Source organism: Hesperophylax consimilis, chromosome 28 (assembly GCF_061612785.1).
Source record: "Hesperophylax consimilis isolate HC1 chromosome 28, BYU_Hcon_1.0, whole genome shotgun sequence".
In the NCBI taxonomy this organism is placed as follows: domain Eukaryota; kingdom Metazoa; phylum Arthropoda; class Insecta; order Trichoptera; family Limnephilidae; genus Hesperophylax; species Hesperophylax consimilis.
The window spans coordinates 13,706,975-13,725,540 of NC_142863.1; the positions used below are offsets into that span (position 1 = coordinate 13,706,975).

Genomic DNA, 18,566 nt, shown 5'->3' on the forward strand with positions numbered 1-18,566 from the left:
AAGGTGTGAAAGATATCTAAGATATATCAATTATTTTCATTAAGGTGTGAAAGATATCTCAGTTATATTCATTAAGGTGTGTAAGATATCTAAGATATCTCAGTTATTTTCATTAAGGTGTGAAAGATATCTCAGTTATTTTCATTAAGGTGTGTAAGATATCTCAGTTATTTTCATTAAGGTGTGAAAGATATCTAAGATATCTCAGTTATTTTCATTAAGGCGATGCCATACGTAGTAATGCAAAATCATGTGTTTTTGGTTTGAAAATTTGGTCGCCTAGAAATGTTTCAGATGCTTTAATTAAATACTGCGAGTAGAATACATCTTGGCCTTTGAAACAATCGAGTATTTTTTAGATAAGTCTTTTTATAAGCCCAGAAAAAAATAATGTATAAGGCCTATGAAAACTGCTTTAAAGTTCAAAATCTCCTACTTACGAACCCATTTTCGGTTATAATTTTATTGTATAATGTGGTAAATGAAGTTATTTATAAAATGATTGGAAAACATTTAAATATTTATGCCTGAACATCCACAAAATAAAATAAAAGGCACTTTTTGGCCGTGTTTTTTTCTTGCATAAATCAAAACGGGCGGATGGTGTTAAGCGGGAATTTAAACCTTATTGCCATCTACGTAAGGGTTGCTATTGATAGCGGCTCAATTTAAAATATTATACGTAGTGCATCGCCTTAATGTGTGTAAGATATTTATATTTTTCTGTTTATTTATATTTTTTTCTGTGTGTAACATGAATTTTATGTGGAAACTTCACTGGTTAATGCAAACATGTAAAATGTAATTATTTATATAAAATTTTAAAACTGTTTGTTTCCCAATAAATTAAAATAAAAAATATTTGTAAAAGGGTTTTTAATAAAATTTAAAACTCTCGACTCGGATTTTCAGGTACAGTAAAAGTACATAGAAATATGTACTTTTGTATATAGTGGCAGAGCTGCAATTTCGATTTACAGATTAAATATTCGATTAAGAAAAGAAATTTAACGTTTTTTTTTCGCTCGATTCCGAATGTTACACGCCAATGTGAATCTCGTAAAATCATATATTGCACAACAGTTTTATTTAAATCTGGTCATTAGTATTTAGGAGCAGTAAAATAAAAATTCTTTATATTTTCACATTAACTTATTGCCTATTGTTAACATAGAATAATTTTGTATTACCTATGTATTTCTTCAGGGATTAATAAATCGTTGTTTGTATGTTTGCAGGGCCTATTGTGAGGTTATGCTACGATCCCGATTCGATGCTGGTGTTTATTTCTGACTTGAGGATTGGAAAAATTGAAAGAATGCACATTGAAGGTTTGTCCAAATTATCTTATCTGACTTTTCTATGAATATTAGCAGGAGTTGGATGCCAAGCAGATCTCGGATTGTCGAGCTTTTCACTAACTGGATCTTATTTGGACAGTCTGTACTGTGGAATAATTCTTCTAATCTTAGGTTGGTGTGGTGCAATACACAGACTTCTATTTTTATTTCGTCATCATCGCGGCTATACACCCCAGGGTGGGATTTGGACTCCTCCACAAATGCTCTCCACTGACTGCGGTCTCTCGGCATTTGCCACCAGTCCTCAATCCTTCCAGTCCTGCTCCAATTCTCTTCCACACCTATGTACACCTGTTCATTGGTCTTCCGCTTCCTATCATCTGACATTCTTTTACGTCCATCACTGAATCTACGCCTACAGAATCTTTTCTTTATGAAAGTTGGGGTGTTTTGGTAGTTTTGGTCAATTCGTAAACCATTTTTTTTTATCTTTTAACTTTTCATTGTGTTCTTGATGCATGTAAAATATCACTTGTACGCGGCACTCTCTTTGACAATCGAAACTCATTCTTTTAAACTGCTATAACTCTCTTATTTCTTTACAGATTTATGAATTGCTTATCTTAGAAGGTTAATTAATTCTCCCAAATTATGTTTAAATAGATACATAAGCAATAAGACATGTATGTAGTCCACACACTACCATATTGTAGTCTTCAAACTGTTTTATGTAGGTAACAGCTAAAGTCAGTTCAGCTTACTATCAAAAGCATAAAATATGACAGATGCATTTAGGCATCAAAAATTTCCTAGAATTGGCATAAAAACAACATGGCGCTGATTGCAATGACATTACAAAAAATATAGACATGTTGTAGAGATCTCAAAGTGGCAAGCTAAAGGTATTGTAATTGTCTTACTTTCTAAACTGTCATGCGTTACATGAGGTTTTAAGCTATCTCTAACCAAAATTCATTAATGAGTACCAAAATGCCATCGTTTATGGCAAGGCTGCCCAACCCCAGGCCCGCGGGCCACATTGTGGCCCGTGAAGAATTATAAGTGGCCCCCGTGAACCATTTTCAAAAAACCCGCCAATTCGAAAAAGTGTCGCGGGCCCGCGGTAAAACAAACAATGCAGCTTGCGCGCGGTCACCAGTGTTGCCAACGAACGCGATTTACCGCTATTTAGGTTACTCAGAACGAGAATCACTGACGAAAAAATCTAAAAGGCGACTGGTCGCCTATTAGGCTACTTCAGAGACAAGTTATTTAAATCAGCCAAATCACAAATAATAATTTTAAAAAACTTAACAAAACACAACAGAAACATCTTGAACGTACTTTTCAAACAAAAATACACCGGCTTTTGATATAATATTTTTTGCGTCCGAAATGGAAGGCTGTGCGGAGTTTTGGATTCCCCCCCCCCCCCCCATGGATTTCAAATATTTTGTGGGGAGCACTCATTTTGAATTTTTTTTGTGGGGAATTATGTTTTATAGAAATTCTCTAACAACCCCCCCCCCATGGAAATAGGAACCGTCAGTATTCAGTGTCCCGCCAGTGATTTTTAAATCGTCAATTTCGCCCAACTGTTAAAAAGGTTGGGCAGCCTTGGTTTATGGTGACAAAGTGTTTCTATTACATGGCAAACTTGGTTTCTACTAGTGTAAAAGTCAAGGTACAACATTTCATTCCTAAATATGTACTTGAAAATTACTTATTATTATAAGTCAGACACAAGGTACTAAAAAAGAGCGGGAAAGGCAAACGCGAAAGGGAATTTGAGAATGCTTCTATCAATAAAGGTTTTAAATGAGGTTAGGTACTTAATACAAGTTTCATAGGTAGGTAAAACTATCTTATTATTACAAATAACACAATTGGTAGCAATACATAAGTAAGAAGGATGATCTACCAGCAGTAGGTTGTCTCATGCAGAGTTACAAATTCGTCTTAGCGTAAGCGACTAAGCGTATATTGTCATCTCAATCATACCCGTGATGAAGAATCAGAATGTACTTTCGCCGCAAAGTACGTAAATACTGCCCGGTCCGACATCTATTTGGTTCATGCAGACATATTCTTTGTATGTCCATCTTGCCACATTTTGTTTCATGCATCTATGTTTTATTGTAATAATCATTGGTTGATTGGTCATTGAATTAACACCATCATGACGTTTGAATTTGAACGCAACCCAAACCCAACTGTATTGATGTATATTTCTTCAGGTGTTGGCAGAGAAGGTTTCCGAGAAATGAATGGTCACCCAGTGGCATTGGCGGTGCTTGGCGACATTGTGTTCTGGACTCAGTTTGCATCTAACAGACTATATTGGACAGCCAAATCTGATATGGATAGACGCGTCATGAAGAAAGTTACCGTGGGTAAGCAGCCATTATTAACTATATTAATCAATTTATATAAAAATGGCTGTTTCTTTATTTGTTCCGTGCCTGTTCCTACACCATTCATATAATTTCACTGAAAATTTCAGTTTGTTCTTATTAGTGCCAGGAGTGGTTTGAAAAGTAGAAAAAGTCGGGGACGCTCGAGAAAGACACGAATCAAATAATTGTTTTGGTAAAATGAGACGTTAGTCGCCCGAAATACTAATACAAATTGAAATTATCTCCCGAGTAAAAATAAATGCCGCCAACGGGAATTAAACCCGTGCCTTCTGATGTCCGGTCAGGTGCTCTGTAACCACTGAGCTATGTCGGCTTATTTCCAACCCACCAAATGATTCAATATGTACTAGTACCTCAATCAACAATTACTGCTTATTATATTTTTTCCACCTGTAAACAACCACCTTTATTTTTGTAGGAAAGGCTTTGTTATTTCTAAATTTCTCACTAGATGGCGTTGAGACATATTATATCTTCATTTATTGGTGAAATATTTTTGACTGATCTTTGTGTCAAATATTATTATTTTTTAATGATAAACTGATGTTTATAAGACAAGGTTTTATACATAGCATAAAGGATAACAAATAATTGTTGCTTATATTTATTTGTTATCCTTTATGCTATGCATAAAACCTTGTCTTGTAAACATTAGTTTATCATTAAAAAATGAGACGTTAGTGATGAACTAAGAAAGATGTGTAAGGAGAATGTATGACTTGGAAGTGAATGTTTGAAAGGGTCGAAGTCGCCCAAAGAAGACATGGCACGATCGAGTAAAACAAACTTTAATTACAATACGATAATATTATTTCCATCTTAAAAATGCACCCAGTTGTCAGATTCTCTAGAATTCACAACCTCAAACCATTTATAAGTCGCTGAGCAATGCCACAATACAAGTCAGCTAGTTTCAAACAAAACAAACAGTTCAGCAAATAAATAGTATACACATTGTCCGGTAACTTGTAGCACAAGCGGGAAACTGGTTAATCTAAATCACATAGAGAACCTAGAGAATTAAAGTATTAAAAACCTTTTGGTGCTGGGTCCCTAGTGACCAATTTTTTTTCAAAGGTTATCTGATTTAATAATAATAATAATAAAAAATTTGGCATTTTCAGACTATAAAAATATTACCATTTGTTATTTCGACTACTGGAATTATACCTAGCTCTCTCATTAAAAATTTAGGCGTATTAGATCTATGTATTAAAAAATTTATATACAAAAATCAGTCATTTTAAATACATGTAGGGTTACGAAAGATTTTTCAAATATTTATGTTGAGGGATCAGTAGGATTTATAGGCCCTGTTAGAAGTTCTACCGAGCCGAACCCTCTGATATGAAAATATCTGGAGTCGGTGAATTATTTTCCCATTTGATCTCTGGTGAGTTGACATGTTGTTCTTGTATTGTTTTGTATTTATTTTGCTTATATAATGCACTCACATAATGTTGATTGACTAGATCAAGGCTGCCCAACCCCAGGCCCGCGGGCCGAATCCGAATTATAAGTGGCCCGCGTGAACCATTTTCAAAAAACCCGCCAATCCGCCAATTTGAAAAAGTGTCGCGGGCCCGCGGTAAAACAAACAATGCAGTTTGCGCGCGGTCACCATCTTGTAGCCACCCCCCCCCCCCATGGAATTCGAAAAATTGTTGTGGGGAATCAGATATGATGTTTTTGGGTAACGGAACTTTTTCTCAGCGAAGTTCCGTAACAACCCCCCCCCCCATGGATTTCAAATATTTTGTGGGGAGCACTCATTTTGAATTTTTTTTGTGGGGAATCATGTTTTATAGAAATTCTCTAACAACCCCCCCCCCCCCCATGGAAATAGGAACCGTCAGGTATTCAGTGGCCCGCCAGTGATTTAAAATCGTCAATTTGGCCCAACTGTTAAAAAGGTTGGGCAGCCTTGGACTAGATGATCATTTGTGGAAAAGTGTGTGGAAGGGTTTAGTTTTTCCTATGGGGAAGATTTAACCCGGACATAAAGTCGGAAAATAATAAAACATTTATTTGCCAATAGATAAATTTTACATATTTTTTAACATTAATTCGATTGACAAAAAGGTCACTGCTCAGCTATGCATTCCGGATCTCTCCGAGAATGCAGCTGGTTTTCAGCAGTGCCTTCAATATAATAATAATAGTATATACATATTTAGGTATAATAATGAAAAATTAAATAATATTAACAATAAAAACTCAAATCAACACAACCAAATAAAAATAGAATATTTATTGAATTTATGATTATTTAGGAAGAAACAAGATACTGAAGATAATGTTGGTAGTTCTTATTCGAAGTATGATACAATTAAATATGACCGAGGGAGATAGGATCCCATTAGCTCAGTTGGTAGAGCGGTGTCCCGGCAAGGCAAGAGTCCTGGTTCATGTACTAGATATGACCGTATATTTTTCTGTTTCAAATTTTTGTGAAAGATATTATTAAATATTACTTATTATTAAGTTATTCCCAAAATAAAATGTAACCATTACGTTTTGCAAATTTCAGAAATAAAAAATCCAAGTCTTCGCATGCAGCTGATAGCCATCAAGGGTGGCCCCCTGGCTCACTCTATGATGCACGAATGCCACTCCAATTCCTCGAGCACCCACATGAATACCTGCTCCCACATCTGCGTCCAGTCCGACCGAACCCGCCACGCCAATGCAGGCGTGACAGCCAACGACAAAGACAGGGTCTCTTCTCACACTTGTCTATGTCCGGCGCCACTCCTGCTGGGAAGCGATGGGTCGCGGTGTTACGAACGGGTCAAGTGTGGAGCGGGCCATTTCACGTGCGAGAAAAGTAACGTGTGTGTGGATCATGATCGCAGATGCGATGGGAAGATGGATTGTGTCGGAGGAGAAGATGAAGAAGGTTGTCAAGGCAAGTTTATCATTAGAGTGTTCGTCATCGTCGCATAACAAACCCTTTCAAATAATTATTTAGTACCTAACATGTCATCGATGCAACAAATATAAATCAATTCAAAGCTCTATTGGATTCACATTTGGAGAGAAGAAAGGAGTTAGTTCAAACTTAAAACAACTCAATTACTGGCAAACTTGTTGTGAAATCAGATATGAGCGCATCAGCAGAATGCTGCCTGCTCATTACATAATAATAATAATAACCTGCTAATACTAACATCTTGTTTTCTAGATCATGCTAATTGCAAAGAAGGTGAATTCCTGTGTAAAAACGGACAATGCATCAGCAGGCTTCTCCGCTGCGATAAGCACTTTGACTGTCGGGACAATTCTGATGAATTGGACTGTGAAGACTTTGGTAAGGAATAACCCTCATTCAAAACTTACCTAACCTCACTTTCGAGGCTCTCTTGAAAGCAATTTACGTTACAGAAATTCTTAGGCAACATTGTCATAAACTGGCTAAACAACGTCATTTTGTTTTTTTACATTTGAAAAGTCTCCATTAAACGCCGATTTTAGCTCCGTTTCAGCTTTCTATCAAATTGTGACACGCGTAATAAAATAATGGGTTTGCTTTTCTGCATATCAAAAGCTGAAAAATACCTAGAATCTGCGTTTAATGGGGACCGTATTTGATGCTGAAGTATGCTTAGGATATTATAGATAGCCAGGTGTAGGATTGTTTGATTTTGCTAAATTATCCATTCTGGAATAGCTGTATCATAAAATAGAACACTGAGAACTTGAACCTAGAGGAGCTCATGGTCACTGGCAAATTAGAAGGCAGGAGAAGCAGAGGAAAATCACCGATGCATTGGAGTGATCAAGTAACACAGGCTTGCGGAACGTTGGCGTCTCGGAATGATGACCCTGTACAAATCGCAAGTGAACCCCAACATTGAATTTCGCACCTAAAAAAAATAATACCTTTGACTCTTTGCAGTAACCTTTCGATAGATTCCAGACGTGAGGTGGGAGATACTCTGAGGAAGTAGCTTCATTGACGGTTGGGAAATATGCCAAATACGTCCACTACATTTTTACACGGTTGACATTTGTCACGTAAGAACAGGACGCTTCCATTATTAGCTCTTGTATTCAACAGCTCGGCTGAGGAATGATTTGCCGGCCTCTGTGTTTCCTTTCTCCTACAACAAGGATCTATCGACAAACCGATTTATTTCCCATGTGCCCGTGTGCAGAAATAATGTTAGAAAAGATTCCCCATATATACAGTATAACACAAAATTGCACATTGTAGACATTCTTAGCAATAACGTTAAAAAATATTGAACAGAAGTACCGGGTACAACCATAAATTAATACATGAGAACATGAGTATGAAATTTATCGGGAGCATCTCCTATCATAATTAATTTGAAGACATAAACTCCTATCTCTAAGCAATTTAAGCATTAGAAACTTGTTTTGGCTTAACTTTAATTAACCTCATAAGTATACATTTTTTGTATTACGTAAGCTATTTGTTTCTTACAAATAAATATGAATACATACATTTATTTATTTATATATATATATATATATATACGCCTAAAAAGGCTTTTACATAGAATTGATACATGATGCAGTGTACATAGGAGAACAGTAAATAGATGTAATCCATTTTAAATAAGGTACAAAATACACACTTGTAAAATTGTGATTACAAGTATAATGAGAAAATATTAAAAAATATGAAGCAATATTAGTAAAACGTAAGAGTAACATAAAGTAAAAAAGAAATTAAAACAACACTACATATAAGACAAATCATTAAAACTAATTTACCAACGCTACTCTAATTTGTAGGATTCAACAAAGTGTTGGTGTAGATTATGCTTAATTCTATATATGGAGTCAATAAATAAATCAATAGCACCCCCATACTTGTTGCCCAGATCATGCATCCTATTGGTCAGTGAGTGTGTCTGATAGTTGGTCGAGTATGTATTACAGAAGAATGTTATATTTTGTCTTGTATTCCTAGTCGGCACATGTAGTTTAATAGTGGCAAGGATGGCAGGACTATCAATTAAGTTGTTAATGACTCTGTGTAACATCTCTTCATATAACACTCCTTCTTTTCCTTAAAAAACGCCTCCACACAGTACAAAGCATAAGTATTCCCTGGGGAATATGTGTCGAGTAACCATGGTATTAAGAAAAACACAAGAAGTGCGCGATTTGGGCCTATATTTCCATAGAAAACTGTACGAAATTCAAACGGGATGGCGATATACAATTTCAGGCGAGCGTAAGAAAGACAGACAGTGTGCTAAATGGTCTAGAACCAAAAGGTACTAAGTCAGTGGCACATTTGTTTCCATTCAAATTTGTATGGAAGTCACTTCTAGTTTTCTTCATCATTCTATGGGAGTTATTACTTCCATAGAAGGAGTAATATTGTATAATATAATGTAACATTTTTGTTGAAGTGTATATTGATTGATGATTTGCAGATTCCTCAGCCCGCTGTGAGAAGGAACAGTTTGAGTGCCGAAAGGGCCAGTGCCTGGGCACCAGTGAGGTGTGCGACGGGGTGCCAAACTGTGAGGACGGAGAAGATGAGGAAGGCTGTGCGGAGAGAGCTTGCGAGCCCAACATGTTCAGGTCGGTTCATTTCTTCTTCACCTTTCATACAGTGGAGGATCAGAGGGGGACTTCTAGATCTGCAAGCCAGTCAGGCCTCAGGTGTCACCCTTTGGTTCTCATCAATCCCCACGGGGAATGAATGGAGCGGGCATTTCTTGACCGTCACGCTGTTCGGTAGTCACACACATTCACCACATTTACACATCCGGTTGGCTCAATCAAATATTAATACTATTTTGATGAAATTAAATCAATATTTTTTGTTTTAAACCATTATTGTGATTGTTTGCAGGTGTGCCTCACTGCACCACAACTGCATCCCCAGATCCTGGGAATGCGACGGAGAACCGGACTGCTCTGACGGCTCAGATGAACATAACAAGTGCGGTAAGGATCTATTCACTACACATGCTGATTCCGTGGCAAAACAGAACAGTGACCAAATAGGACAGTGACCAAACAGGACAGTAACATAACAGAATAGTGACCAAACAGAACAGTGACATAACAGATCAGTGACATAACAGAACAGTGACCAAATAGGACAGTGACCAAACAGGACAGTGACAAAAGAGAACAGTGACTTAAAAGAATAGTGACCTAATAAAACAGTGACGTAACAGAACAGTGACCAAATAGGACAGTGACCAAACAGGACAGTGGCGAAAAAGAACAGTGACATAACAGATCAGTGACATAACAGAACAGTGACCAAACAGGACAGTCACCAAACAGGACAGTGGCCAAATAAAACAGTGACATAACAGAATAGTGACCAAACAGGACAGTGACCAAACAGAACAGTGACCAAATAGGACAGTCACCAAACAGAACAGTGACCAAATAGGACAGAGACCAAACAGGATAGTGGCGAAAGGGAACAGTGACATAACAGATTAGTGACCAAACAGGACAGTGGCCAAAGATAACAGTGACATAACAGAATAGTGACCAAACTGGACAGTGACCAAATAGAACAGTGACGTAAAATAATAGTGACCAAACAGGACAGTTACCAAACAGTACAGAGACCAAACAATACATTGACATAACAGAAAAGTGACCAAAGAGAACATCCACATAACAGAACAGTTACCAAGCAGCACAGTGGTTAACCAGAATTGTTGAAGAAAAATAATAATCAAACAACAACCCTGACCTAACCTAATCTATTATTTTATCATGTTCTGTTTTGTTTTATCCGGTTAACTAACTAACCATCACGCCGTTTCACCGCAGGGGTAGGCAGAGAGGACGGACCGCCAAACAACTCGGTCTTGGCACACACTCCTTGCCTCATTCACATTCATACATCGTCTCATACATACTCTTCTATTATTCTGACTCTTGACATGGCCCGACTCAAGTATCTGATTCACTTGGTCGTGCCATGTCTTCCTTGGGCGTCCCCGACTTCTGCTACCATTCACATTTGCATTGTATATTCTTCTTACACTCCTTTCTTCGCTCATTCGCTCTACATGCCCAAACCATCTAAGCGTCCCTTTCTTGATCATACACATTACGCTTACATCAGCCTTGCACTCTTTGCGGATATCCACATTCCTCACACGATCATACATGGTTATACCACACATACGCTTCAGGGATCTCATTTCAACAGCATTCAATCTACTTTCATCCTTTCTTTGCCAGTTCCATGCCTCACTTCCATACATCAGGGTAGGTACCAGCACTCCATTGTGGACTGCTAACTTCGCTTCTTTGGAAATTTTTTTTTAATTATCCGGTTAACATCCAGAAAAACATAACAGTGACAAAAAGTGAAGAAAAGTAGAAACTCCCACCTAACCTAACCTAATCAGATTTAACCTAACCTAGTATTTTATCATATTCTGTTTTGTCATTGTTCTGTTTTATCCGGTTACCTACTTTACTGGTTGGTTTACTACTCAGAACAGAAAAAATAACTGATGTCGCTAATTTACATAAGACCTCATTCCTTGGCTTCAGGATGGCCAATGAATTTGATTAACTGCTCAAGAAAGAATTTAGACTTTATTTTACTTTAGAATTTATTTAATCTGTTAGCGGACGGCGAAAATTCAGCGTCATTGCTCAAGAATTAAATAAAATTTATTTACGAGTCAATTTTATTTTCAGCGTACAACAAGCCCTGTCCAGCCGGTCTGTTTCACTGTCGGAACGGTAAGTGCATCGAGGCACGTCTCTACTGCGATAAGATGGACGACTGCGGCGACGGTTCTGATGAAATGAATTGTATTACCACCAAAATCATCGCAGACGCCGTGAGCAAATTTTATTTATATTTTTTCTACTGTATGGTGTCCAGAAACTAGTGGTTGAAATGAGAATCTAGTGGTATATCAGAGATGCACACAAATATTACATTACTGGAAAGTGGCATTTGTCAAATAATATGAAAGCTCGAATGTTGATTTGCGCAAGGAAGGTGCGCCACGATAAAATACAGTACCTACCTCGCACTCTATGAGACAGAATATTGTTTGTGTGAAATATTTCACAGGAATTATCTGTCTATAGGTGCGTTCTGGATTCTGCTCCTGTTCCGTAACGCCAATTGCTTTTGACAGGCCGTGTACTAACCAATCATATCGTCAGAATTTGAACTGTATAGTTTAAATTTCGCACATGTCAGCTGGATCCACGGAGGCCGTGGGCCGAGCAGTCGCACAAAAACCGTTCGTCCCGTCATAACAACATTGCCGGTTCCTTATCGAAATAATTATCTTACGTATTTTTTATCGCAATTTAATCTAAAATAACGAGTGCTACCAACCACGCTAAACGTTCCAGTGCTGACAGATGATGCTCACTATGCAGATTTCACCATCTCCTCCCGGTAAGTTGATTGTGAATTAACGTTATGCATTGTGTTCTCGCATCGCCTGTCACAAGCTATATAATTAATTTATACTTTATCTGTGTGGAATAGCCCTGTAAAGGGCGGCTATTCCAACCCCTGTTCGTTTTTCGAACATTTTTGGTGCCGAAACTAGGGAACTTTAAGATTATAATCTATCTATGCCAACACGGATAGTGCTGTGGAATGTTTCTTAAATATTGAATAATAATCAATTCGAACAGTAATTAGGTAGGTACCTAGCGCTTGAGTATTTACGACCTACCGCGCATATAATTATAATAGATTAAATTATTATCATTTATTTTGTTTCGTTTTTGGGTACGTTTCCAATCGTGTTTATTCAACATGGCCCCAGCCATTCAAATATTGCGCCGGAAACGGACATTAGCGAATAATAGGTTAGTCAAGACACATGAAATAGCAAAAAGCGCTTTGCACGATGCAACTAAGTGCAACTTACTGTTAGCGCATTATACTACTCTGGAAAAGATAGTTCTTGAATTTGAAACGTCTCACGCGGAAATATTAGCTTTAGATGACACAAACGAAATTGATGAAGATAAAATTCGCGAAACCTTTGACGAGATGTATTATCAAATTGTGGAAATTTACCAGGAGTTAACCAGTCAGTCTCTCGATTGTAAAACCGCGAATGCGTGCACAAACGTTAAATTACCAAAAATAAACATTCCAATATTTTCTGGAAATGTCAAGCAATGGCCCGAATTTTACGACATGTTTAACGCTCTCATTCATGAAAACAAATCTTTATCCAACATCGAACGCATGCAGTATTTGTTCTCATGTTTATCTGGAGAAGCTTTAGGGTTAATTCGGACATTTCCAGTACAAGGAGCTCACTACGTTGAAGCATATCAAAGATTAATCGCGCGCTATCGTAACGCGCGTGAACTCGCATTTACGTGTTGGCGGGAAATGCTAAATTTAAATTTTCCGTCTACCGATCCTTTTGAATTTCGTCGCGTGTTCGATGTATTTAATGAGGATTTAACAATTTTAAAAGAATCGGATCTCCCAATAGATAATTGGGACTTCGTGCTTTGTTATTTAATTCTGTCGAAATTAGATTCACCTACAAGATGCGCATTCGAACAACTGCAGTCTCCTACCGACCTGCCTTCATATTTGAAACTCAAAGAGTTTCTTTATAACAAATGCGAAGCTCTTGTACGAGACTTACATTTTTCGACTCGCGATAGCAGTACTATTGACAAACCTCTTGCACGGAACTTTAATCAGGCTGCCAAAAAACGCACTTCAGCGCTTCTTTGCGATCTTAAGAAAGGACAGCCTAAAACAAATAGGTCCTCGAACTCCACCACTTACCTGAAATGCTCCTGTTGCGGGGAAGACCACTCCATTTCCAAGTGCAAGGTATTTGCCCTCAAGTCAGTTCAGGATCGCCTACAGTTTGTTCAATCACACCGTTGGTGTTTCAATTGTCTTCATTCTTCTCATTATCTTAAAGATTGTAAATCTTTGTTTACATGTCAAAAATGTCAGCAAAAACATCATACTTTGCTCCATCGAGACGAAAACGCTTCTTTGGAAGATCAGTATCAACACTCCACGACGTCTACGGACCAGGAGCCTTCTTCCGACTCTAAAATTCAGGTCCTGACCAACTTAGGAGACAAGTCCATAGTACTATTGTCAACCGCCAATGTTGGCATTCGCGATTCGTCCGGCCGTTTCCAAACCTTTCGCGCATTGATCGATTCGGGCAGTCAAGCTCACTTCATCACCGATCGTGCTGCGGAGCTTGTAGGCATCCCTCGTCAAGCCAGTTCTCAGAGAGTTAGCGGCTTAGGCCAATCTTCCGCAACCACGTCAGGAATCATTCAATTAGAGATCGGTGTTAAGGGACGGGTTCTCTTCAACATCAAGGCACTTACGCTGCCTAGTATCTGTGGCAACATGCCAACTGTTCGTCTAGATAAGTCATCGTGGCATCAGTTGAGAGACTTGCCTCTTGCCGATCCTGACTGTCACAAACCGGGACCGATTGATCTTCTTTTGGGTGCTGAGGTTTTCTCTTCTCTTCTGAGACCTGGTAATTTGAATGGTGGTCCACGTCAGCCATCAGCTTTCAATTCTGCATTTGGTTGGCTTCTTCTAGGTTCAGTTGGTTCGAACACTGCTCATGAAACGAATTCTTTCATCGTTACTAACGAAGACCGGCTCCACGAAGAGGTCCAGCCACTGTGGGAGTTAGACACCATTCCCCAGTCTTCACACCTCACTCCTGAGGAACAACTTTGTGAACAAATGTACTACACTGACCACTCACGGGACACTTCGGGAAGATACATCGTATCCTTGCCTTTCCGAGAAAGGGGAAGGGATATCTCTTTTCCAGGGTCGCGTGAGATCGCTTTACGTAGATTCCATTCCCTCGAGCGCAAACTCATAGCAAATCCAACCTTACGTGAACAATATTCTGCTTTCATGACTGATTATTTACACAGTGGTCCCATGACTCGTGTTCCTGGAAAAGATTTGCACAAGGGAAAGTATCACATACCTCATCATTGCAATCTTTGTCCAAGCAGCGCTAGCACTAAGTTAAGAGTGGTTTTCGACGCCTCAGCGACGGATGTGAACGGATCCTCGTTAAATGATACCTTGCTTATCGGTCCAAAGCTTCAAAAGAACCTGCTGGAGCTTTTGCTAAAATTTCGTATACCATCGGTGGTGTTTACTGTTGATGTACGACAAATGTATCGCCAAATATTGGTTCAAGAACCAGATCGTGCTTTCCAAAGAATATTTTGGCGTTTTCATTCGTCGGAACCCACCCAAGAGTACCAACTAAACACTGTAACCTATGGTATCTCCTCCGCCCCATTTTTAGCCTGTCGTACTGTCAAACAGTTGACCAAATATGAAGGTTATGATTTACTGCTAGCGCGTCGTGTGCTAACTTCGGATATTTACATAGATGACATCGTCACCGGTTGTAACAGCTTGGAACAAGCTCAACAAACGAAAACCGAAGTTATCGAGCTGTTCAAACGAGGTCAATTCGAATTGCTGAAGTGGGCTAGTAACAAACCAGAATTACTCGCCGATCTGCCTCCGGAATACTGCCTCAATGACTTGGTGTCCATGGATGTTGATAACTCTCACATTCTCAAGGTATTGGGATTAAAGTGGGAGCCACGACATGATACATTTTCATTCGAAGTCTTATGCCTCGATCGCGAGTTTACTAAACGCACTATCCTCAGTGAAGTCGCTCGGGTTTTTGACCCTCTCGTTTTTCTATGCCCTTTGACGTTTTTCGCCAAATCTCTAGTACCAAAGTTGTGGGTTTTAAAGGTTGGGTGGGATGACACCCCCTCTGTTGACATTGTTCGTCAATGGGATCGTTATACTAAACAATTACCGCTCTTGAAGTCGTTCAAAATCCCTCGATGGGTGTCATTCCCTCACATGGAGTCATGTCAACTTCATGGCTTCTCAGATAGTTCGGAATTTGGATATGGCGCGGTAGTTTACTTGCAAATCATGGATGTTGACGATAAAGTTCAAATATATTTGGTTTGCGCCAAGTCTCGAGTCGCCCCCACAAAAAAGATTTCATTGCCTCGCCTTGAACTGTGTGCGGCAGTTCTTCTAGCAGATCTATTAAAATTCGTCAAAGATTTATACGTACCATTACTTCCGATCTCCAATACCTTTGCGTGGTCGGATTCAACCATCGTGCTCGCCTGGTTACGTTCTCTTTCGTGTCGCTGGAAGACTTTCGTGGCTAACCGTGTCAGTCACATTCAAGATGCTCTCGACAGGACTTCCTGGCATCACGTGTCATCTGGAGATAATCCAGCGGATGTCGCTTCTTGTGGTCAATCCCCAGCCGATCTGATCGATCACACGTTATGGTGGGCGGGGCCTTCGTGGCGGATCCAGTCATTCGATTCATGGCCGTCTTTCGATGGCAATGTCGACGAAATTGAACTTCACTCTGAGGAACGAGTTCGATCGTTATTTGTCCAACAGGACGAAAATCTGGTGGACCTATTACTAATTAAATTTTCTTCGATTCAGAAGATCCAACGCATTTTCGGTTACTGTCTTAGATTCATCTACAACCTACAGAATAAAGAATCTCGTCGTTTGTATCTTTCATTAAACCGTGCCGAAATTCACACTTCACTTTTGACAGTAGTTAAACGCACTCAACATGTACATTTTAATGATGATATCACGCGCTTGAAAGAGGGCAACCTTATGTCGAAACAAATGCGGAAGCTTAATCCCTTCATTGACGACCACGGTGTGCTCAGGGTGGGTGGCAGGTTATCTCGATCTGGGCTCGAATTCGAGTATAAACATCCTGCCCTACTTCCTCGCGAATCTAAGCTTACTTCTCTTGTGATAGACGCTCTACATCGCTCTACATTAACCAAATTATGTCCATTGCCTAGTCAATGTGACTAATCATCTTCGCTTCCGCGGCGCATTCTTTCTTATCATTTTCATTATTATTATTAATATATATTTTTTTTCTTTTTCTTCTCTCTTTTCACTATTTCTTCGTTCACGCAACGTTCCACAGCATTGCCCGTTTTGTTTCTAAATTTTCTTTAAAATACACGTTGTTGTATTTTGGTGGGCGGAATGTTCCGTAACGCCAATTGCTTTTGACAGGCCGTGTACTAACCAATCGTATCGTCAGAATTTGAACTGTATAGTTTAAATTTCGCACATGTCAGCTGGATCCACGGAGGCCGTGGGCCGAGCAGTCGCACAAAAACCGTTCGTCCCGTCATAACAACATTGCCGGTTCCTTATCGAAATAATTATCTTACGTATTTTTTATCGCAATTTAATCTAAAATAACGAGTGCTACCAACCACGCTAAACGTTCCAGTGCTGACAGATGATGCTCACTATGCAGATTTCACCATCTCCTCCCGGTAAGTTGATTGTGAATTAACGTTATGCATTGTGTTCTCGCATCGCCTGTCACAAGCTATATAATTAATTTATACTTTATCTGTGTGGAATAGCCCTGTAAAGGGCGGCTATTCCAACCCCTGTTCGTTTTTCGAACAGCTCCTATGAACAGATTTTAACATGGGCGGACAATTTATGAGTAAATATTATAATTCATGTCTTTTTCGTCTTTGCTACTGTTTGGGAGTTCACTGACATGTGCTCCTTAGAGAAAACTGCAACTGGATTTGGAATGAATTGAGAATGAAGTTAAAAATATTTTGAAAAAAATTGGTTGCTACGCGGTTTCTATCAGCGGTTTATTGCGTAAACCCTTGCTGAAAAATAATTAAAATTAAAATTAAATGCTGTTTGAAAAAAAAAGAGTTTTTTTGTGTTGTCCATGTGATTAGATTTACCAGTTTCCCGCTTGTTCCACTAATTTCCAGACACCATGTATATGTCTGCATGACATTATGGTATATCAACATGTCGTGATGGTATGAATCAGTATTTGCCATAATTGAGGAACGGTTTTTTCAAAACTCAATATATCATATTATGTCTGTGGTCAATTTTTTTCGGGACCATTTGTTTTATTCAATTGCTTTGTATCTATGTGAGTAAAGATAATTAATATTCAAATATTATTGCTGTGTGATATTTTTGTACTGCAACCTTTTTGTAATGTGACATTATTGTAATGTGAAGTCATTGTAATGTAACAATATTGTTTTGCGACATCATTGTAATGTTGTCATATTGTAATGTGACCACAGACATAAGAATATATAGGACTAGAAATTAAAGTTGAGGGGTAAAATCAACTGTTGAAGAACGAAGGGGGTAAAGCTGACTGTGATTCGTCAATAAATCAATCTGACAGTATATAAGCATTTCGCAATTTAATATAACCATTTAGTTCTTAAAAGTAAAATCTGCTTTTGAATGAATAGACATTTTTACATGGGAGCGCAAATTACTCGCCACGTTATGAACAAATTTGCGAAGTCCAAATTCGGCAAAAAAAATTTCTTCTATTTTCAGAGTCGAATATTTTGTTTACGTATTTAGTTAAGACACTTTTATAAGTGTTCATAATTTACTTCCCAGACGCTAGTTCGAACAAGAATGATGACGTCACATTCTCAAGATTCACGGGAAGACATACGCGAGCCCAGCCGGCTCCAATGGAACCGGTATGGGGAGTGGGGAATAATACGCTTTTAATCACTTAGGGCAGGTCTACTAATATTCATATGTCTATGAATGTGACCTTATTAACCTTTATTAGCTGTAGCCCTGCAATTGCAGTGGTGAAGAATTTTGCCCATTTATCACAAAGCACTGCAGTTGCAGTGTCAACCTTAAACATTCATTTTTCCTTTAGATATTACATCTAATGGGTTTGTTAAACACGAAAATCAACATCACCTTATCATGTATGGTTTTGTCTTCATGTTGGCCCTA

The 18,566-nt window shown here is 38.6% G+C and overlaps 1 protein-coding gene across 1 annotated transcript in view; it reads left to right on the forward strand.

The window, feature by feature from the left end:
• yl (Putative vitellogenin receptor yl) overlaps positions 1-18,566 on the forward strand; it is a 77,537-nt gene that overhangs the window by 36,823 nt on the left and 22,148 nt on the right. The window contains exons 18-24 of the mRNA XM_089648973.1: positions 1,239-1,331; positions 3,539-3,694; positions 6,249-6,626; positions 6,903-7,028; positions 9,133-9,283; positions 9,558-9,652; positions 11,390-11,535. Of these exons, the coding sequence (XP_089505099.1) occupies positions 1,239-1,331; positions 3,539-3,694; positions 6,249-6,626; positions 6,903-7,028; positions 9,133-9,283; positions 9,558-9,652; positions 11,390-11,535 (1,145 nt within the window). The remainder of the gene's footprint in view (positions 1-1,238; positions 1,332-3,538; positions 3,695-6,248; positions 6,627-6,902; positions 7,029-9,132; positions 9,284-9,557; positions 9,653-11,389; positions 11,536-18,566) is intronic.